Source organism: Penicillium odoratum (genome assembly GCF_028828045.1).
Source record: "Penicillium odoratum strain IBT 22623 chromosome Unknown utg000006l_segment0_segment0, whole genome shotgun sequence".
Taxonomy (NCBI): Eukaryota; Fungi; Ascomycota; class Eurotiomycetes; order Eurotiales; family Aspergillaceae; genus Penicillium; species Penicillium odoratum.
Genome location: NW_026643148.1, coordinates 3,588,783 through 3,611,042, shown reverse-complemented (window position 1 = coordinate 3,611,042; position 22,260 = coordinate 3,588,783). Strand labels below are relative to the sequence as shown.

Here is a 22,260-nt window from a genome sequence, read left to right as displayed (position 1 = left end):
ACCTTGTTCGAGTCCTCCAAGTGAGCTACAAACATTGTGCATCCCCCATCCGACCCCCGATCGCATGTCGAAACGCCGATCAGCCACCAGGATATGTGAGTCATGGGTCCCTCCTCTGGTCTATTTGCTAATGTGGTGCCCAACAGGACGTGCCTCTGAGCAAATTCCAAGCAAATCATTCATGCTCATGGCCAAATCAGGCACCTTTCTTCCGGATACCCTTTCATTTGAACGTACATGACGCCAGTTGTTCAACCGAGACGGCATTTTGAGCGACATGCCCACAAAGGGCTTGAGATACATACCGCGACGGCTTACCCGGCTCAAACCAGTACCATAGCTGGAGCTGGGCTTGTGGGAGTTGGCTTGTGGGCGTTGGTCTTGTGGGAGTTGGTCGGGAATCAGATATGTCTGCCCGGTGAAAGCCCCATGACCATTCTGATCATTGACAGCTTTACGTTTTGTCGTGGGAAACCAATCCGAAGCGATGTTCATGAGGTGACTAGAACGAGGATGTGTTGGGTCGAAAGTTGGAGAGCGGGCCAAATTCACGCTAAAGCGAGGTCTGGTATGTCCCAGCATTCTGTCGGGCATCGTGAGAACGAGCTAAAGATTGGACAAGGTCGAAGACGAAGAATCATGGGTGAATTCTTCTCTTACCAATGTTTACTAACGTATTTTGAGAGGCTTCTTCTTTCATGTGCGGACCAATTCCAGGGTATCGTCACGAGCCTGACCGCCTTTGCCGTCGCGTCAGACTCGAAAGCCTAGGCCACCCTTGCCGAGCACTGCGGAGCGAGCGCGCCGCACTCACTGCTAACTATTCCTCGTTTTGGCAGGCTGTGCTCTGGAGACAAATCTCCAAGATGGATAGCTTGTCGCCAGTCCCAATCTCGATGTCCTCGGAGACACCACGCTGTTGTTCCATCGACGAGGGAGGGAGCACTGACGCCATGTGACATTCTTGACACATCATTGACAAGTTTATCTTTTCTGCGAAAAGGAAAACTCCATTCGCCGAGTGATCAACACCGATCGGTCGGCCGTTCTCTCCGCGAGATTTATGCTTTGCGTTCTTCTAGTCATCCACTCGGCCTTTGCAATGGTATGAATATCCATGCAAGCAGATACCCGTCCCCGTACTTCGACAAAACCTACGATCGAGATGAGACGAAGCCCGCGAGTTCAGAAAGAGCCCAATGCGTACAAATCCACTCATCTTCAATGAGTACTTCGATGGACATGCCCTTAGACTTGTCCGCCAAGGGACCCATACCTGAGTGGGCCCTGCCACTTCAATGCAAACAAGCGCAGCGAATCAGTCCAAATGTGGGAGACGAAATGGCCAGTATTTGGTGGGAAGCCGATTCACGCAGTCGGCGTGCTCGGCTTGTATAAGTTTGAGCCACCTATCGGTGCATCGAGGCAGCTATGAAATGCGGCCACCGGCTGGCTAAGTCGGCCGGCAGGGCTCAATGGAACTCTAAATTTCAGAAGAGGAGACGCACCAGGGCTTGGTCACACCAGTCATTTTTCGAGCTCTGGGGGCATGAAGGGCCGAAGGCCGGGAGGTGCTATGGAAGGTGCTATGGAAGGTGCTATGGAAGGTGCTATCCCTTGCTATCTCAATTGAAACAACTATGCCGTCTCCAGCAGTATCGAGAGACTCTTGGTCCTGGCAGAGCCACCCCTAGTGGAGAGTATGCATCTTTCCAAATCGTTAGGCCTGGGGAACACTTCGTTGCAACCATATCGCGTGACGAATGGACATGGCCTGCATTCTGCTGAAGACAAGTCGACTTTGGGCTTCAAAGAATAAAACCTCATTATATTGCTGAGTAGAAAATTTTCGAATGTTTTCGCAGAGTGGAATCACTCTTACCCGGGAAGAGTGTTGCAGGTAGGGGTGGCAAACAACGGAAAGGAAGTGATGATGTCCAAAGTCGAATGTTCAGAAGAACAAAAAGTCAGGAGTCAGGGCAAATTTGAGCCACATTTGCCAGCTTTAATGGCCATTTTTATACTGAATTGCAAAGGACTGTACAGATCAGTCGTGTTCATCAGCCTCGCCCCTCCATGAACTTCCGAGCCATTGGCTCTTTTGTTCGCCAGGCTGTCCAAAGCTGTGCCTCTTTCGCATGTGCTCATATTATGGACCACCATCGACCTGATATTCCAGCGCGAACTATTATTCCCCCAAGAAATACACGAATCGAAGAAGGAAATCGTGCTTTGGGGCTCATCCACGAAGATCTTCGGCGTGACAATGTCTTGTGAAGGTAAAAATTTTTGCGAGCGTTAATCATTGACTATCACTCCACATGGAAATGTCAACCAACTTTTCAGCGGCCGCGAGCCATGGGCAACGACTACGCTAACCAGGCATAGGTGACTCAGGACGTCCTCGTGTGAAGAAAGAATTGATCCAGCAATCCAATAACGCATGATAAACAAGCATGTAGCATCTCTGGGCCGCATCCGCATGGATCGATGAACAGTTCTACCTATTAGCATTCACGATGCTCATATGCTCCACATCATCTACTAGTCTCAGGTGGTATACGATTCTATATGCGTTGATATCCGATTCTGGCTCTCGGACTTGACCTTAATGTGATGCCAAGGATGAAGTGAAAACATTGATTTGATTATGAAGCTCAGAATCGATATTATGGACTGTCGTGTACTAACCAAAAATATCGAGATAAGCGCCCAACCGCCCAACTACTTTGCGGAACCGAATTATCCGCATGAATTTCCCAGGTATGCTGTTAGACATACATTCCATCAGCAGGCCTCTCTCTGCCAAACTCCTTTGAAAATTTCTGATTCGATTCCGCGGCTAACTCCAAGTATTTATAGCTCACGTGGCTGGCGTTCGCCTCGGCAAGAGCATGTGCAATTGCTGCAATGTTTTTGATCTAGTCCATTTCAGTCAGCAAGTGAGAAGTGCACAGCAGCCCTCTGGAACCCACCTCTCGTCCATTGGGATCTAAATCCTCCAATCGTCGGAGGTCGTGCTCCTCAACCACGGCAGGTCCTTGAACTGTACGTGCCCTACTCAGAAAAGTGGACCAGAGACCCCTGCGAGATGGCTTGCTTAAGCCTTCATACTTGAAGATTAAATGGATCCGACTGAGGATTGCATCATCAAACTGAATACCCCGATTTGAAGTCAAGAAAAGGATTCCTTGGTAATATTCCAGCTTTCGGAGGAAAACGGTCACCATGCGATTGTGAGTATCGTGGTAAGAAGTACGCTGCTCCATGAATGCATCTGCTTCATCCAAGAGGAGCACGGCTTTGAAGTGTTTAGCAATTTTGAATACAGTTTCAAGTTGTTGCTCAAGCGCATTAGAATCTCCGTGGTCGACGGCGAGGTCGCCCGGGGATATCTGAGGAAGTTAGCGATGCCACAAACAGCGCATAATTGGCTCGTACCGAGTAAAGAGGCAGCTTGAAATATTCCGAGGTTGCTTCAACCGTGAATGTCTTTCCGACGCCGGGCGGGCCACTAGGATATGTTAGGACGGACGCGTCAAGATAGTGCATAAACAAGTTGCCGACATACTCCAGAAGGATGTTGAGCCCTTGACCTTTTCCGTCAATTACGTCGTCAAAAGGTAATGTCGGTATCAGACCCAAGCGAGTCTTTGCCATTGACAAGAGGAGTGTCTTGTTCTCTGGCGGAATTTGCAAACAGTCAAATGATTCAGGTGACCATTTCACGTCCCTGAGAGCACTAACTGCGCACTCCACTGGAATAAGTTAGCCAGTCCTCAAACCATTAATAATCGTGTCACATACAAAACATTTTCTCCTTGAAACTGAAACAACAAACTGTTGGACAAGCGATTAACAAATCGGCCTCGCTCAGCTTTTGTGCATCCACACCGTCTCCTCGCATTCTCTCTTTTTCTCGCTCACGGTCCTCCATGAACATTGCACCCAAGTCAATGACGGCAATGCCGTCTTTTTCTTTCATTCTAATGTCGCGGAGTGACGGTCGGGAGTAGTTTGGCTGCATTTCATGGAAAAATACGGCGTCCACTGCGACTCGACTGTTGATGTTAACTTTGATAGCTTTACCCTTGTTCATAAAGAATGCGCTGCCTTTGCAGTGCTGAATGTGCGAGCCAGCAAAATCCCGAAACCTTTGGCCTCTCTCGACTAGGTCTTTTTGGACCTGTTCGTGGCTCGCATGGTGGTGGAGAGGATAAGCCTCAAGAGTCGCGATATACTTTGACCCTCGGAACTTTGGCACGCGCAGAAAGATTCCGGCTTCCCCAAATATAACGCCGTCATAGTCAATGAATCGGCATTCGAGATTGAACCACGTCTCGTCATTTCGTGTTACCTCTTCCCCTGCGTCGAATATGACACATCGTGGCTCGTTTGTGCCAATGCATGTGGTATAGATGTGGCAACCAGGCTTGAAAAGTGCCCAAAGAAGGTCATACGTAATCTGTCCGTGCTGCCACATTGACTCGAGACGCTGCAAGATAGGAGCGTATGCGCGCTCGAGGTGATTGACCAGCAGGCGGAGATGCTGCGCATGTGCTGATACATTGTCCGGACCGGTTTCTGTGTTATCCGCACATTCTTCGAGCTCAGGGAGGAAATGGAAAAGAATATTTTGCTCGATCTACATTGGTCAGCGATGTTCTTCGGGTAAAACTATGTCTTTATTACCGATGGCTTGTCCTCCATCAGACTAATAGCTTTGACGTCGTGCAGCACCTCACGAAGTATGTCACGCAGGTCTTCCGATTTGATGTCTATGTACGGCGTCACTTCCTCCGAGTTTCGGTCTGTCAGTAACATTAGTATGTTCTTAGTCTGCCAGGAGAAAGTATAGCGCACCAACGCGTTCACGGACAACAAATGCATATTCGGCATAGTCCTCCAGACCACTGCTGGTCTCCACCGATTCGGCGATCTTGTATTTACAAGTTTCTTTGTCCCAGCTATACTCGTGTCAGATGTTTCTGAAGAGAAAATGGAAGGGGAGGCTGTGGCTCATACGTTTCCAAAATTGTTTTGATCTGGGGCTTTGAAGCCCATTTCTCAAAAGACTTGAAATCATCCGGTGTGGTACAAATAACAGGGCTGCAATCTGCACCATCTGCCACTGGATCGATCACATCTTGTTCATTACTTACAGGGCAACACAAGGAAGGAACAACTACCTCGGGGCAATGATTTTCGCGGCTGAAATTCTTGCACTGTTCAATCAAGTTTCCGTCCATCTGGTTATGCCGCCTGCGCTACAGATACCATTTTCTCCCTTGATACACAATAGTCCGTATCTATCCGCAAAAGTACGCGGATTTATTACGTCCCCTCAATCTCATTGGCCAAATCGCCCACCCTCACTGGCGGTCTAAGGTAGCATTGATCTGGCCAAGCAAGGTCATATAGGGGCAACCTAATTGCCTAGCCTGACACACCCCTGCCTGGCAACTACTGCGGACCCCTGCGGACATACACGGCCTTGCGCATGTGACGGGTCACGCTTTAGAATTAATCTATGTTTAGCTATCACGTACTGTAGCCTTTGAGATTGTGTTCTCAAGGTCACTGATTATCAGTTATTATTTATTTGATTAACATTTTTGTTTCTACCTCAGGATTTGCAGCCATGAAAAGCACGCTGTGGCTCATCAATCAATTGAGCGAGAGATAATTACTCAGGCTGATATGCAACCCAGAGAGGAAGGCTGCAAGAGATACCTTTCGTCTCTTAGCCATAATATTGTGAGCCAGATCAGAGTCTGCTTTGATTTGGTGATGAAGCACAGTGGTGTAATACGTAGTGTTATCAATCGACCGGGGTTTCAAATCCCACTCCAAGTTGATGGCATCCTAGCTGGCATTATTGATCGACGTGCTCGCCCACTTCTTTTGTCGTCTGCAACATTCTGCTTCTCCTTCAAGGCTGTCTCGAGAGCTACTGGTTGGACTCTTTTATGATACGTCCATTCTTTTAGACGGTCTCACGCCTCCGAAGCCAAAGCCGAGGAAGCACTAAAGCGGGGAAAGGCCCGTGCTCCGGTTTGATTGGCTACAAATGACTTGGGCTCGTTGCAGCCAAAGGCACAGACTCATGCGGACTCCAATCGTTACACTACTTCGCACCGCACGTTCCTGGTCTCTTCTGGGATGAAATCCTTCGTGTCCATATTCCATGGATCTTTCGGAAACGCCACTGGTTTCAAGATGCGAGCTGGCTTATGCAACAGGGCACGAGTGGATGACATGGACCGGAGCGATTGAGAAGAAGATCCAATACCCAGTTCAATGCGGAGACAAATAAGAAAACATGACCACGCGGCTTAATCATATAAGGCCTGGCTTTTCCGCCAACTCTTTTTCTTTTATTGCATCTTCTCCAACCTCTTCCTTCCTTCCAGCGTGCTCTAGAAACCAATTACAAAGATCAACTTCTACCTGGTAAGCAAAATGGCCGAAAAATGCGCACAGGCCGGATGTTCCCAATGGGCTTTGAGTGGTAGCCGCTACTGTAGCAGTCGTGAGTTTCATTTCTGCCCGCGAGTGTTCAACTTCCTCCTAACACAAGTAAAGATAAACCCCCCGGATCCCAGCAAAGACCTGCTATGGAACTCGACATCAACCGAGCCCGGATTCAGGTTCCCGATGTTGCAAGTGACAGTGAGAAGTGTAAAGCTGTCTGAAGCCCTCACTCGATTCAGCCTTCACTCGATTCAACCTGAAGGCGGGAAAACAAGCAGCTAAGAGACAAGATAATGGCCAATGAAATCATGTATTTAGACGATTGCAGCTAAGGTAGACAACAAATACACTAGCGGGCTATGTAGCTTACGTGTCATTCAATTTGATATTGTTGTACAGCTTTCTTATCGCCCATGGGTTCTATTGGTAATATTGTGGCTAATGAATGGTGCATCAGGCATCCTTGGATAGTATGCATTAGATTGAAACCTGCAATAATAAGGTGAAAACAGTAAAGTCGTTAAAAACCCATCATTGTTGCCTTCTCACCACGATCCCATTGCTTCATCAACCTATCTGGCGATTATGCTTACGCTACTGAACTAGCGTTACAAACAATAATATAATATCACAATGCAGCTCACTACATAAGGCACAGGGAAAATTGTATATTCATAGACATCTTGTGAAGACAGATTGACCGCTATGAAAATAAATCTTTAGGTAAGAGATTTTTATTCCGTTACTGTTTGGGATTGCGATTGCAATCTCTATTCTGTGTAAAGCCTTCTGACCTCGGCCTGCCCTCTCGATTTATTCTAGTTCCAACAAGCCAAGGAGTAAGTCATCATCTTTCCATCTCTTGAGAGCCTTGATCTTCCATTCATCCCATTCCTCGTCTTCAAAGTTGAAGGCCCGCTGGAGTCCTGCGAAAATATGTGGAAGTGCCTGCATATCTAAAAAAGAGCTTTCAGGCCCAAGAGCAAAGAAAAATCTTTGAACCCTTCTGCCCTCGTCGACACATACGGCAAGATCTTCGCGGCCCCTTTCGCGAAAAATGGCAGCCAGCCGCAATTCATCCGCGGCTAGCTCATTAAAGCCATTGTAGAACTCAGCTACCGGCCACATCATACACGGGGAACAGAATGCCTCCGCCTTGGAGACAGTTTGCGTCCATTCCCAATCTATGATACCCACGATATCGAAACAGTCATTGACCAAAATATGGTCACCCTTATCGTCCGGGTGCTTGAGAAAAAATTGGTCGCCTAATGGTACGTCTTTGAAAAGAGCGTTAACAACGTCCTGGCGAAATCGATGAACCAGGTAGGTGTCTACCGGATAGCAAGGGTCAATCTCGCCGCTAGCTATCATTGTGAGGTAGGACTCGAGGATAGCCTGAGAGCCCTCAAGCGAGGAAGAGAATGGACCGAGTGGCCCCTTTCCTACCCTGAATGTCGATTGGTGTGCGAGACCTTGAAGGCTAATACCATGTCCCGTCGAGGAAACAAGTGATCCCATTGCTTTGAAAGGATTCCTATCAATCTCAAGAGAAATATCAACTAACTGCTGCATGACCTTCTCTTTCTGGTGAGGAGTCGTCGTCTGCCAATTCAGAGGCTTGCCTTCCAGCTTTTCCATCAGAATGTAGTCAATCCCAAGAGGATTTTCTGGATCAGATTCGCATGCCCAGTCAAAAATTTTGGGCGTGGGAATGCAAGTGTACTGCTGAAGGTACGTCATGGTGGCAGCTTCGCTTCGAAGTATCCAATCACGGACTTCCCGTGGTGGTGATGAAGTTCTGGCGAGGCGAAAACGTGCGAGCCACTTGACTTTATCATCGAAGGTAATCTCGGCGTGGCAGTTTTGGTTTCCCATCATGGCAGACAAGCTCTTGCGAGACAAGTCAACAGTACATGAGATGCCTTCCCTGAGCATCGATGCACGGGAACATAACTTAGCACAATCTATTCGAAGGCATAGCTCGTCTATGTGGCGAGCTTCTGTAGCTGCATATTGAGCAGAGTAGGATTCCCAGTTTTCCTATTAGATGAGCATGAGCATTTTGTTATGGCTAATGTTTGAGCAAGTGTATCACAGACCTCTGGTTTTGGGCATTTGTGCCACGGCTCTCGGCGATGGGTGCGACAGAAGTGTCTATCGCACAACAAGCAATCTCCTGCTCTCTGCGCGGCTGGTTTCCTACAGCTCTCCCATTCGCATGACCAATGAGGCATTGTGGAGAACTTGTTGTATTAATGTGTCCTACCGAAGAGCTCTGTAAAGGCAATAAACGAATAATCTGATCAAGGTGCTGAAGTGAACGAAATAGAGGAACACAGAGACAGCAAGTCCGCATTTTGTTGATGTTCCTTACCGCCAGGCGGTGCGGGGAAACGGAAACCCCGAGACTTTCAACCTCCATTTGGTACACACAGTCGGTTTTAGGAATTTGAGGTATTGACAGGTACTGGGTATCTGACCAATGAAACGGGGCCAGTCTCAAAATATCGTATCCCTTGAGAACATCGACCTTGCCTAGCTTACTCAGCTCGATGAGCTCCACCATGTACTTAATTAGGTTATATGCCTCGGTGCCGGGTGCTCCTCTTGGGCCGTGACTTGGATCGTTTTCTAGGCAACCAATAGGAGAATCTCGCAAGCGTAACAGTCTGGCTTTTCTTTTTTCCTCTTTTTTTTTCGTTTTTCTATATTTTTTCTTTAATCCCTCAGGCTTTTCACGACCTTGGATCGTATGTAGCCTCCTAGCTAGTGTGCGCTGCACCGTTGATTATGTACATATGATAGCATAAATTATATACTGAATTCGATTCAGACCTTGCTCCTCTCCATACTTCCGGGGCCAGTCGTCCCGTCTTCGATGCAAACGCGATGACGGCTCTGACAATCTTGACGTCGGGTTTCCATGCTCTACCACCCGGTTCACTCGCATCCCCTGCGCTCTCATTTACCTCCTTGCATCTGCGACAGACTGCCGAGGCTCGGACCCGCGGCTTCAGTCAGTACGCAACGCTGTTCATTCCACCGTGTGCATCGAAGCAAGAAATGTGGGACTGTTTCACGCTCGGCGCCACATTCGCATATATCATTATCGGTCTTGCCGATTCGGTGAAGATATCCATTCAGTCTGGCATGTCCCGTGCGGAGTTGAGCTAGTATCGATGCATTCTCCCGAACCAGGCTATAATACAGCGTCTTCGTGTGGGGTCCCGGGAGAGCTGAATCCAGCTGGCGTGTAAACCGACCAGTGGTGGGCAGCTGGAAGTTGCCCTTCCGTTGCTGATTAGTATTCACCCGAGCCCATCGCAATGCCGACGCGCGGAGCTGGACTTGCGCCCATGGTGGGGGATTGACTTCGCTGTTCACTTCTGTTGCTTTGCGTGCGAGGGTATGTGCTCGTGTGGTGATATCCCTGTCTTCATCAGTCGGGAGCTTGAGACTGACCTTGACCCCAATCTCCGACAGCTGGCTGATTGCTTCCGTGGTCTGTATGATGAGAGAGCTTGACCGCCCTGGAAATGGGGCTTCGCGGAAGGAAGTTGGACGGCAGACTTATTTCCAATTGAAACTGTCGAAATGTGGTCGTTACATACGGACTTCAAAATATCGTCTGACGAGAGAATACACGGAACCTCTGGAGTAGACCTTACCTAGCTTCCTAAGCTCTGTGGGCTCCACTGTGTAGACCGGTGTTTGCTGAATATAACTTGGGCAGCATTCGAGAGTAGTCAATCTGCTGCGCAAGCACGGTCGATTGAGGAAGCGGAAGCGTCATTCGGCGCGAAGTGTACTCAAATGAGATACGACTCGGGATTTTTCGTGCTAGGTGCAGCGCTGCGCTGAACATGGTCCGACTGGTGATACTCTATTCAGTGGCCTCTGCGATCGTAATCAAAGATCTCTCTAAATCAGTTGAATATCGATCAGAGTTGAAGAAACCGCTTACTCAATGGACATGCATTCGAAAATCGGAAGACTGGTAGCCCAGCCTATAAGGTCTGAACCACAAGTGCGCTAGATTGAATGGTAAATGTCTGATGACCAGTTAACCGAATGTCGCCTCATTTAGACTTTACCTGCACTCCCAAGTCCATCCTTTTTATCTCGACAAATGCTCGAGCAAGATTTCCCAGTCTCTTCTCTCTCAATCCGCAAAACCCTCATGCCCGTTCAAGGATTGTCGGATGTGCCAGAAATGGACCAAAGCAAACTGCCAGGTAAGTCTATCGGTGGAAGCAGATTGCCAGCCCTACTGACAAAAGTCTTGCAGCTGCTTCGTTCAAACATTTGTTTGCTACACAGAACGTGAATGTCCCCCCAGAAGCTCCAGTAAAGACGCATGCGATTTGCAAATCCGACTGTCTGCAGTCTGAGAAAGAAGACGTCGTTGACTGGGATTCCTGGCTCACCTCCGAAGTTCTCAGCGGGGAAGGCCCGCCACCTTTTGGATGAATGATGCACGACGAGGATAATGCAGTCACACTGGCGTTCGACGCAAAACATACGCCAAGGTACTTGAAGGCCAATACCATCAGCAGATTGAGAACGCACGGCTGAGTAAGCATGAGAGCTTTACTACAGCGTACGGTGGCTTTAAACATCGCATTGACGCTGAATGTACATCTCGCTGCGTGCCAGACAGTACGCAAAAAGTGTATTTGAGCAGACACAATTGTAATCTTGACTCCATCGCTGACGCCTGACTTTAATCTTTATATTGAGTGCTATCGATGTTGGCAGTACCATTGCGTAGAATTGGGTCGTCTCAGACGGTCAGGTGAATCTCACCATGAGTATAGTAAACAGATCATGAATGAACTTCGTATTCAAACAAATAAATTAAACCCCTTTTCCTGCTGCACTCCCTCGTAGCGGAATCCTTGGTCTGCGAGATATCCACTTTGGGTGAGTCATCTGGCCTCATTTCAAAGCAGCAGACTACCGATAATCTCCCACGCAATAAAATTTGGCGTTTTCCAAAGCAACCGGGCTCATATCACAATCAAACAGAGGGTCTCTTGCATGCTTGTATACCATTTGATCGTCCTCGAATACCATTTGGAAGGAAAACTTTCGGTATATGCCTCTGGCTCGTGCGGGGGGGGGGTAATGAGATGACTAGTCCCTCAACCAATGATCCTGCGACTGCGCTCCCAGAGCCCTGAGTGTATCTTATGTGTTGGCATGAAAGTATACTATATTCACACCTTTTAGGCATCTTGAGATCGAGACAAAGGATTACAGAGACTTTCTGAATTCACTTTCTTTAAAGGATTGCGAAAAGCTGCTTAAAATTTCCGTGCACGTTTGTCAGAGTTTACTCCAAGAATGTAACAGGCTGATTTTCAGTTCAGGCTAACGTGTTGCTGTACTAGCACGGCCGCGATGGGGTCTCTTTAAAAGCCGTGGAGACTCATTGCTCCCGGAAAGTATTTCAGTGTTCTAGAATTGTAGATTCTTTCATCATTGCGCACTGTGACAGACAATGTACTTTATTCACATTGGGTGTGTTTTCTCAAAAGTTGACCGAAGCCAAATGAACGGTCATGCAGCTCGACTTGACGTTGTAGTATAAATTATATCTCGTTGCGAAACCTCCTAGATTCTATTCGCTTCACTTTATATCAAGAAGAGAGGTATGCAATCCCCACTTGATCTCTATTCCGACAGAGCCCTTATCAATCAACCCAGACTGGCTCGCCCATGATTGTAACCGTCGTGATTAGACAAAATACAAGAATCTTGCCCGGCTACCAGAGAAACGGATGATTTGTCTTTGGATATGCGCTGTACAATCCTCTCAATCTAAACGCACCCTGCACCCCTCTGCACTCATCACCACAATTGTCAACGTTTGCTTTTCCTCTCCAGGTGGAACAGTAGAGGTTCCAGGCGGTATTCTAAGCTCTGGAAATGCCTGAAGGATTCGTATTATCGCACACGAAGCTTCTCCCAGCGCCAAATCCTCTGCAGCTGAAGTCAGCGCCTCAATCATTGTGCTACAAGGAAGGATACTTACTGCCTAGACATATCCGCGGCCCACCATGAAAAGGCATAAATCCCCAGCCAATGTCTTCTAGCTCGTGATCCAACCATCTTTCGGGACGAAACTCATTTGCGTCTTCGCCATACAGGCTTCGGAGCCGGTGGATGTGATAGACCGAATAGCCAACCCCGGTACCTTTGGGAATAAGGACCGGGGATCTGCCATCTGGACCTCCGCCACGGAGGATCACTGTCGTTTTAGCGGCTACTCGAACGTTCATTGGAAGTTGCGGGTATAGTCTTTGAGCTTCATGGAGACCGAAAATGAGCAGGAATCACAATACAAAGGCTGGCTTGCTTGTAGACTTACTTTCGTTCAGCACACATCGGAGATACTTCATCTTCTTGATCTTTGCCCGAGTCAATTCTGGCGAGCCTTCTGTAGCCTGATCGATCTCAGAACGAAGTTGAGCCAGGGATCTGGGGTGTCGCACGAGAAGGAAGAACGCCCATGACATGAGACATGCTGTCGTATCCCGACCTGCGATTAGAACATTGACCAGTTGATCCCTCACCAACAAGTCATCCTGCAAATTCTTGTACAGCTCGATGATGAATGGATACTTCCTTGATGCCGTCTCCTCGCCATTTTTTACCATTTCATCCAGGGCAAGCTGTACAAAACGAGTCGCATATTGCTTGACAACAGCACAAGCTACGCGGAACTTAGTCGGCTTCCATATCCATTGCAAATCTGCCAGACGAAGTCGGAGTGCGCTGACCGAGCTGGCATAGTCAAATGCATTTTCAAACGAATCTGTCTCTTCTCCAGGCAAGGCAGAGACAGACTCCCCGAACAGGAGCGCTGTTGTTGTGGCTAGAGTGAATCGAAAAAAGTGAGGCTGCAGGTCTATCACACCTCCAGTGGCGCGCAGTCTGGAAATCAGATCCTCGACATGTGCATCAAACACTTTGCAATCTTGGCGATGAATTCGAGCAAATTGACGACGAAGCAACTCTCTTGAGTGCTTCCATGGCATTCCATCTTGTGTAAAAATACCTTCACCCAGTAGAGGCATCAGTCCAGCTCGCCTGGAGCCAAGACACCAGTCTATACATGGTGAGAATTGAGACCTGGCAATTTGAGGGTCAGGTAGTCATTTACCTTCAAATTTTGTCGATAGTATAGACTCCACATTTTTGGGGTCGGCAGTGAGATAGCCTTGTTTCCCAAACAATTTGAACGTCATGTTAGGTCCGATTCTGTCAAAGTACTGCGATTGAAACATGAGTATACGCTGGTCCGGGAGCGCGTCATATTGTCGTTTGAGGATGTCGAGGGCCCATGGCCATTTGGCTGGTAGCCATGTCTCCATTGGCAAACAACCGTGTTTGATACCAACATCTTTGTCATGCTAATAGTGTCAGCTACGTAGAAAGCGCGGATGACTGGGAATTCGACTCACGGCAAATCTACGTCGGCTCTTCAACGCGCAATATAGCAAGTAGCTGACAGCTATGACCGTGCACAACAGCTGTAGATCAGCTTCGGGTGTTTTGTTTCCGGAAGTGCGCTGAAGCAGTCGCGCTAGATCCATCTTCAATATGAGGGGTTTCTTGCCGTTAGACAAAGGAGAATGGGTGCAAGCAAAGCTTTTGAGAAGAGACGATACTTCAGAAAAAGTGGTACGCGCTACTTAAATTCCAGACTTTGAAGGTTCCTGTACTAAGTGCTTCACCAGCAGCAACGATCTTTAATTTACTGGGCCTCTCAAGACTTGAAACAAGTCAACATCATATTTCATGTGTGACTCCTCATCTATTATACTACCGATCGTGTGTTGCTCAACAAATATCAACAACTCATAGATACTCTACATTCATATCATCATGTAGCCTTCGTCCTCAATGTTAATATGATTCCTCGGTCAATACTTGTCTCGTAAGGCCCTCTTGATCTTCTTTAAACTCTCCAGCTGCTCATTGGTTCTTAGTTCATCGATCTCAACTTCAATTCATGAGTTGCTATCAGACTCTCAGCTTCAACTGCGCATTTCCAATTGAGATCATTTTGATAAGCAGGGGTGGACCATCCCCAATCAAGAACTTCTTCATGGTTAGTTCCAACCATGCACTATTACAGTACAACATTTACGGAATCAGTTAATGGGAGCTTTGAAATCAGGATTATGAGTTGGTATTCACCTGTCTTTTATGATACCAAAAAACTTACGGTATCCGTTTGACGGGTGAGGGGAATAGCCTTGATGTGTTGAATTAAAAATTGACAATCTCTTTTCAAAAAGGTGTTCCGTGACTAAGAACCGATACGGTAATTTGTTGGACATATTGAGCGCATACTGCTACTTCTACTTCCTATAGACTGGGAGGTAGTGAATTCCTGGACAGAGTCGGCAGCACCTTAAATTTAGTCTATTCTCGTATACTGTAGCCAACTAGATCAATTTGCGAAAATCAGCTGTGCTAAAGTGTGTTTAGAATTCGGAAGGTGTTGAATATCTCATGGCAGCTCGTCAACTTCTCTTCACGTGTAGCTACTCCTATATTATGTGGACAGATATCCTGGAGCCTAACAGCTTTTTCTACGTATGAAAGATATTGCCCACTTCCACGCATTTCTGATGGGTCATGAGCCTAATTGTTTGTTCGCATGTACATCAGTCAACACGAATTAACGGATCCAGAAAATGAGCCAGCCATGGCTTCAGCTTCTGATGATCGACAATCCATTACCATGAGATGCACTACCCAAGCTGAGACGTTCTTCATTCTTCATTCACTTTTAGAGCTGACATGTGTTATACCGCAAAAAAATACAGTACGCTTTTGAGAGAACGAGTTTCATAGCAACTATCAACACATTGCAACTTCTGCCAGGGCATCAAGATTCTACAGCTTCGCCCTAATTCCACCTCCAATGCTAATGTGATTTCAAAGCCAGATCAGTTTTCTTCAGGTCGCACCGAATGCATTATTTTACCAAAGTCTAGATTTTTGGATGAGACTATAAATTCAAGCGTGCGCCTCTTCTCACTGTGGTAGCGGTATTCTTTAAGTGAATTCTGAAATTCTGAAAATCAATCTATACAGTAATATCAGCATGAAGATGAATATTTCATTGGTTCTTTTCACACTCATCTCCATCGCCTTTGGAGGGACCCTTCAGATCATCGACTATGAAGACCAGTGCTTGGTGTATTCCACGGACAATTTCAATTGCACCGGCTACTCACATCCATTTGCACCTCTTGAAGGCGACTCCTGCTCTAGTAAGCAACTCACTCTCAATAAAGATCATTGCTAACGGCTTCGAGATTTGACTACAGGGTATCAAGGCACAGGATCCGAGCCCAATGCAGTGAAAGTCAACCTTTGCAATTCACACCACCACATTGCGTGGGTTGAAGTGCATCGAAGCGGCTTGCTTCACTTTCACAACGACCAAGGGGACGAGGCGAGCTGCAGTATTGATGAACCTCTTGAAAAGGGTAAAGTCTGTACCATTGGTAGCAGTGTAAAGACGTCGACGTCAAGCATGAGATCTACACCAACTTCATCTGACGCTACGTCTCATCGTGTATCAGTCAATGCGGCGGGAGTGGCCTCGCCTATCTCTGCGGCTTCGTCGAAAATTCCGGATTCCACGATGGATTGTTAGATATCAAGGAAATCAACAGCCATGGCTTGGCTACGCGCATGTTGCTCTTCTGATATCTTGATTTCGAATTACTTGTCGTGTGAGGAGGATATCGGTATATGTGCTTTTCCCTCCCTTCTCCTCAGTTGGCAGTTTGACCCTCGTTTTCGCGAACAACATTTTCTACTGTCGTCTTTTTCATTTTCTCTTCAAGGCCAGTGTACGTATTCTGTTTTTATCGGTATTTTGCCATGATATTCGTCTTGAAGTGTTTCCACCGTATGTGTCGAATATTAGTTCAGCTTCGCGGCGTACAAATCTCGATTTACCGCGTGGGGAGAAGATACGTGTGCGTGTGTCAAGGAAATGGAAGGCCTATCTACTTGCAAGTTTTGTGAGTCTTGGTGAGGTTCAGTTCAACCCTCGTCTCCGATCAATATATCTTCTCGTCTTAACCTCTCTGTACTAGTCGGTACATCAAGTCGTCATCTTGATCTTTTCCGCTGCGGAGCAGCTTGCTCTCGTATCTGATCTGCAGCTGCTTCATTTGACCCACTTCTTAATATGGCTTTTTTGCATCTGGATGAATTGATGGTGTTGGTTCTCAAGCCGAGGGCTAGCAAGTATACGATAGGATGTGACATGATCAGGTTTCCCATACGGATCGGGCCAAGCACACCATATTCACGCAGATGATGAATACGTACCAATCACGACAGGAGTTTCTTCATTGAAACTAATAGGCTCCACCGCCAATCGTCCATTAGTTCTCTCCAGAACGCGAGAGAGCGATTTTCTCCAAGCGAGCACATAGCTCCGTCCCAGCAGCCGAAGAGCCGGGCCTTCGTCCGTGGCTTTTTCTGCACCGATCATTGCCGTGCCTGTTTCGTGGATTGCCGATTTGGGGGTGACCTTGCCTTCCAATGCGTTGGCCGATCCGACCACCTAAGCCAAGAAACGTCTTTTGCATCTTCGGCTTGGAGATCCGGGTTTGAACGCGGCGTCGGTCGGATACCATGTTTCGAGAATTCTCGCCATGTTGCTCACATGCTGCTAAGCGACCTTCCCAATTCTGCATCCGTCCGGCAACGTCCCTCGATTTCTTGACCTCTTGCTTAAGCTCTTCGATGCGTTGCTGAGCTGCGTGAAGGTGTTTTTCCTTCCGCTGCAGCAATTGGGAAAGTTTGACATTTTTTCGACGCAAGTCTTGGAGGGTGTCTGTCAAGGTCTGATCTCTTGGACTAAAATGATCACGGTCATGTTTAGTCTCTCCAATAATGTATCAAGATAGGTGGAGCGAAAATACCTTTCGGTCTGCCGTATCCAGTAATTGTGCGCGATCCGACAACTGTCTGACCTGGGGAAGGAAGTGAAAGAATATTTGGCCTGAACACTCTGTGAGTTCATGGCTCGGAGCCAATGTCTGCTGGATTGAGATATTCAGAGTGGAATATTATGTTTGACCAAAGTTCTTCGGGGCACTCTGGTATTTAAATCTTCTGTGGGCAACTGCGCCAGACGAATCAAGTAATGCCGAGCAGGGATATCATCGTGATTTATTTGTTGGTTGGCCCAGACAACCCACCACATGGCCCAAAAGTTTATTAATGATTGCATGTCATGTAATGGATTCATGATAGGGCAGTGCGTCGGCCAGTAGCCTGCACGTGAAAGTGCCTATCAAATATGACGCATATGGATCCCAGGGAATACATAATTGATCCTGGGATCTTGATTGAGCATTCTGGGATCGCAAGAGATCACAAGGGATCCCTAAACTGGTCTAGTGGGTCTTCAAATTTACCTGGCTGGAGATGGGATACTGTAGGTCTTCAGGCAACAGGGACTAATTACGAGCATTTTCCAAGTCTCTATTTTCTTTTGCACGCTAGGCCTTGCTCTTCCTCGTGAGTCGTCCAAGCCAATCCTCGCGAACGTCAGCTTATCTATGTCCCCTTCGTTTTTTTCCGAATCCAAGTTAGACGAGCGAGGATCAATGGATTAGATCAGAGGCAAGCGATGTACAGCGACTCTTTAAGGCTTTCACCACTTGTGTCTATTCTGTCTTGCCTTGATACATTCAAATAGACTTTGGTTTTCGATCGCCATGTCTCTACCAATGGATGGTGTGATGACCGCATTTCTATATTCTGGAGATATCAGTCCAGAAAGGCAGCATAGACAAACATCAGGTATATGAATGTAGTCATTGGGGCCGCTCGACCCGTTTAGATCGGTAGACATGAAATTCCAACACAAAAGGCTTTCTGGAACCGACGGCTAGCATTGGCCGAAGTTCGGCTTATGGTGTCAATCATCGATGTGTTTTGTCCCGGACGGGTCAAAGTAGGAGTGATAGTACTACAGTCAATGTGGCATGGCTGCAGTACACTCGGTGGAAATATTATGGGTGGGCGATGGCTTAGACCCTGAAAATCGATCATCAACGAGTGAGGCGACTTACTCAACACACAGCATGATAGTCGGGCTCTATTTCGAATCAACAGCAAATGCCGAAGTTCAGATGATGGTGATAACAGAGCACACGGTCGCAGTCGAGCGATGGTCGCTGCCCATCGTTTTCAAGTGTTGAAAGTACGGTCGTTGAGACAGGGTTGAACGTTGATCAACGCGCTTCAGACAAAAAACAATCAAATAAAAAAGAGTAAAAAAAATTCCATAATTTACTATTGTTCAAGATTTTCAAAAAACAACTTCATTCTACATTTCACCCTGACCATGACGGTTCTTTCACTTGCCTGTTGACTTCTGCCGAGCCCGTCAGCCCTGTAAGTCGAGGTTCAACAGGACTGACTTTGCACGGGTTACTTCGATGCCCTCGAAAACAATGCCCCCAAAAAGCTGCAGACAGAAAATACTTCACCGCGGCAATACAAAGCAGGCGGTAACAAGACCAGTCAAAAGACCTATAAATATGGCCTCCCTCCCTCGGTTCTCTGTCGAAATAAGTATCTTCCTCATTGTATCTGACGGATACCCATGCAACAGAATCATGAGTCCCTTCTCCTTGACCCTCAGCATTCGCTGTGACTGACATCCTCGGTGCACACAGAAGCCACCGAGTCACCTGGCCCCCTCTACCCACTAGCGGTTCACTCCACTGTACCCGTCTTCGTGCCTGCGGGCCAGAGCCTGAGCCTTGACTGGCGAGAATCCTTTGGTGAGTGCTGTATCGATTTGCCTTGTCGAGTGGAGCTAACAATGGGACTTCTGACTAGCTTCTTTGACCACCAGAGTGCAAGTGAGGCATCCTGCAGGTAAGTCCTTTGTCAGCCGCATACCGTCGGACAGTGCTGAAACTCCCAATGTTACGACCGGCCAGGTCTATACGATAGCCCCAATTCAGCACTCCAGGGTTATACAACTACCTGTCAGTCACATCGATAACAATCCTCATGAGATCAATTTTGGTTCCACTGCTGTCATGTGCTTGTCAAACAGTGCGTCCAGCGAGATCACCAGCGAGACCTCTTGTTATCGAACACCGCCATTTTCTAGCCCTTCCCATGCAAATGTCGCCGTTATCCTGAATGGTTCGATGTTCTGATAGTGTCTCAAGCAAGACTACTCATGCACGCCATCGCGGCCACAGGTCTCGTGCGGCTGGATGTGTGTTGAAATATGTACGCCTGCTCGGTGCTTCTGCCCCATCACCACCCATTCATCGTCAGCCATGATCGTGGCTTGAGAACAGACAGACCAAACCGACCTCATGGACCTAAAAGACGGAAGATGCGTTGGGTCGGTTGAAGTTGAGACTCGTCTCCCCAAGACGACTCTTTCACTGTCTTGGCAGTGTCGTCCGTCGTAGGTGCAGGCTGAGGCTAGATAACAAGACCGTGAGTAGCCCTCATTATCAGACACATGCTGACTATTTTGCAGGGCCACTAGCCAAGACACTGCGAGACATGACGTGCAGCTGAACGAGCCTCGCATGCATCTTCTATCGTCACCACCTTCGCCATGAAAGCGATGTATCTCGCTTTAGCCAGTTCGAAGTGTCAGTCGACGAGAATTGGAATTGCCGGATCCCTCGTTTTTTTCCCTCTTACCCACCGATGCCGACTGAATTGCAGTCTTAGCCGAGAACCAGCTCTTACTCCACTTTCTGGGAAGTGGAGGCAGCCATGCGACCAACATACCGACCGAGAACACACGATGCGTTGTACATGGATGCAGCGATATGCTTAGTGGTCGGAAACCTTGATGGTGAGATCGGCATCCTCACCTGTGGGGGGTACGAGTGAGAAGAACGCCGGAAGTCTATCCGATAGGTGGACAGATTTTGCTTTTCGGGACAGACAACGATCGGCATGGACCAGTCCAAGAAGATGACCATGGAGCATGCAGACCTGCCATAAGGCTCGTCACTTTCTGCTATTCTCCTACCCCTATCAAATCTGGTGTCGTTGTCTCCAGAGGATAGAGAGTCATCGCTTTCGACGACAGTGATTCCTTCGGAGAGACATACGACTGTCTTGCAACAGCAGATCGCAGGCATATAATTCATCCCCTTCGTGCAGGACCAGCGACAGCGCCAGCTCCCTGCGGTCATACGATAAGTGAATGAAGCGAATGTTGCTCAACGGCTGAGACACAATGCTTTGCGTCACAATCAACCATGCGTTGCGTTCCCTGCTGCCTCTTACAACTGCGCGAGAAGTCTCCATTGGTAGCTTGCCAGTTTTCTTCTCCTAAGCGCATTATAAATCGTTATGCAGCGCACGTTGAACTTTACAGCTGGGTGCTACCATTGGGCCAAACAAGTCATTCGATCCGTTCTGCGTGGTGTACCACAAGCATTTGTGAGCAGATCCGGCAATACAGCGCTCGTCATCGCTGAGGGAGGAATGGGCGCGACATAGGTCTGCGAGCCCGTATCTTGAGCATAGCATCATATGCGGAAAGACCCCTCTGTTTTCACAGGCCCCTGCCCAAGATAAGTTCCTCGCCTTTGATCTTCGGTGCCGGTGCTCGTTACTCACTGATACAGACCCTACACCTCCCGATGGATGCACTCATCGAGCTCCGTTGCCCGTTGATGTTTCGCCATCGGTCGTGTCTATCAGCTAGGGCCAGGGTCACGAGTCTCAACCGCATCATTATATCCCGCGTGGATGACACCTGTGAGCCTAGCCACCAAGCCGACCGAATTTGCGTCTCTTTCTCATCATGACAACACGAGTGATTCTTCCTTTGCAGCTATGTCCCGGCCAGCCCAATACAATTGAAGACTGCGCCGAACACCGAACTTGCGACCAGCCCAATCCATCAACCACCTCAGGTCAATACTACAGGGGTGGTTCGACTGTCAGCCCGGTACCTGGAAAGGTGAGTCAGAATTCGTTTCCTGATTCAGTCACTAATACCGTGCCCAGTAGGACATGCCCTCGGGCACACGCCGAGCGCCGGGTTTCAAACTACGACAGACTGCCACCTTGCAGCCCATCTTGTATCAACGCACACGCCGTCAATATCTCGCGAGATGTGAGAATTGAAACAGTGTGCCAAACAAGACTACGAACACCCTCCGCCATGGACAAAGAGCTATCGTGGCACACTATATGTGCTGAAGAGTTGTGAGGTCGAGGATGATAAATTGTGAGTGAACCCTTTTCGACGGATGTATACTAACATCTTCTGAAGGATGACTTGTCAAGTGTGGAACATCTCGACGGCACATGGTGCAAACGCTCGAATTGATCCGACGACCCGCCTCTCATCCCACGAACACCCTGAACCGACGTGGATGAGCAGTACCAGACGAAGGTGCTTGGCATCAGCCTACTCGGAGCTGGGCGCGACTACAGAACGATTGATCAAGCAATGTCCTAGATGGTCCCGGTAGTGCGACCAACCCATCATGGCGAGATTATGGGCCCCCCAGTTGAGCCGTGTGATGGGTATGTCGTCTCGACATTGCAGGAGGGCTTGAAAGCATGAGATCGACTGCAGGAAATGGCAACCCACCTAGCACCTCAACGTCAAGATCCGACACCGAGTGTCCCTCGCCAATCCCGACAATTTGGTACTTTCAGCCGAGATGCCTATTATAAGACCACCCTCACATGACACATGGGAGACCGGATTATTAAGGGTGA

The 22,260-nt window shown here is 48.0% G+C and overlaps 7 protein-coding genes across 7 annotated transcripts; 3 read left to right on the top strand and 4 right to left on the bottom strand.

Moving 5' to 3' along the window:
* Nucleotides 1-2,771: 2,771 nt before the first annotated feature.
* N7520_009730 (ATPase AAA-type core) lies at nucleotides 2,772-5,249 on the bottom strand (the record flags this gene model as incomplete). Its single annotated transcript, XM_057143664.1, has 7 exons — nucleotides 2,772-2,921; nucleotides 2,976-3,395; nucleotides 3,442-3,758; nucleotides 3,808-4,645; nucleotides 4,693-4,811; nucleotides 4,864-4,967; nucleotides 5,026-5,249. The coding sequence occupies 7 exons, from the start codon at nucleotides 5,247-5,249 to the stop codon at nucleotides 2,772-2,774; spliced, it is 2,172 nt and encodes a 723-aa protein (XP_056992952.1).
* A 1,213-nt stretch (nucleotides 5,250-6,462) lies between these two features.
* Nucleotides 6,463-6,695, top strand: N7520_009729 (uncharacterized protein; the record flags this gene model as incomplete). Its single annotated transcript, XM_057143663.1, has 2 exons — nucleotides 6,463-6,532; nucleotides 6,586-6,695. 2 exons carry the CDS (start codon nucleotides 6,463-6,465, stop codon nucleotides 6,693-6,695), a joined length of 180 nt encoding a protein of 59 aa, XP_056992951.1.
* A 592-nt stretch (nucleotides 6,696-7,287) lies between these two features.
* On the bottom strand, nucleotides 7,288-8,352 carry N7520_009728 (uncharacterized protein; the record flags this gene model as incomplete). The annotated part of the gene is made up of 1 exon (XM_057143662.1): nucleotides 7,288-8,352. One exon carries the CDS (start codon nucleotides 8,350-8,352, stop codon nucleotides 7,288-7,290), a length of 1,065 nt encoding a protein of 354 aa, XP_056992950.1.
* Nucleotides 8,353-9,438: 1,086 nt separating this feature from the next.
* N7520_009727 (uncharacterized protein) lies at nucleotides 9,439-10,342 on the bottom strand (the record flags this gene model as incomplete). The annotated part of the gene is made up of 3 exons (XM_057143661.1): nucleotides 9,439-9,981; nucleotides 10,089-10,105; nucleotides 10,174-10,342. The coding sequence occupies 3 exons, from the start codon at nucleotides 10,340-10,342 to the stop codon at nucleotides 9,439-9,441; spliced, it is 729 nt and encodes a 242-aa protein (XP_056992949.1).
* Nucleotides 10,343-10,606: 264 nt separating this feature from the next.
* N7520_009726 (uncharacterized protein) lies at nucleotides 10,607-10,947 on the top strand (the record flags this gene model as incomplete). The annotated part of the gene is made up of 2 exons (XM_057143660.1): nucleotides 10,607-10,712; nucleotides 10,766-10,947. The coding sequence occupies 2 exons, from the start codon at nucleotides 10,607-10,609 to the stop codon at nucleotides 10,945-10,947; spliced, it is 288 nt and encodes a 95-aa protein (XP_056992948.1).
* A 1,348-nt stretch (nucleotides 10,948-12,295) lies between these two features.
* N7520_009725 (cytochrome P450) lies at nucleotides 12,296-13,856 on the bottom strand (the record flags this gene model as incomplete). The annotated part of the gene is made up of 4 exons (XM_057143659.1): nucleotides 12,296-12,462; nucleotides 12,515-12,787; nucleotides 12,851-13,591; nucleotides 13,646-13,856. The coding sequence occupies 4 exons, from the start codon at nucleotides 13,854-13,856 to the stop codon at nucleotides 12,296-12,298; spliced, it is 1,392 nt and encodes a 463-aa protein (XP_056992947.1).
* A 1,745-nt stretch (nucleotides 13,857-15,601) lies between these two features.
* Nucleotides 15,602-16,159, top strand: N7520_009724 (uncharacterized protein; the record flags this gene model as incomplete). Its single annotated transcript, XM_057143658.1, has 2 exons — nucleotides 15,602-15,770; nucleotides 15,828-16,159. The coding sequence occupies 2 exons, from the start codon at nucleotides 15,602-15,604 to the stop codon at nucleotides 16,157-16,159; spliced, it is 501 nt and encodes a 166-aa protein (XP_056992946.1).
* Between the last annotated feature and the right edge of the window lie 6,101 nt (nucleotides 16,160-22,260).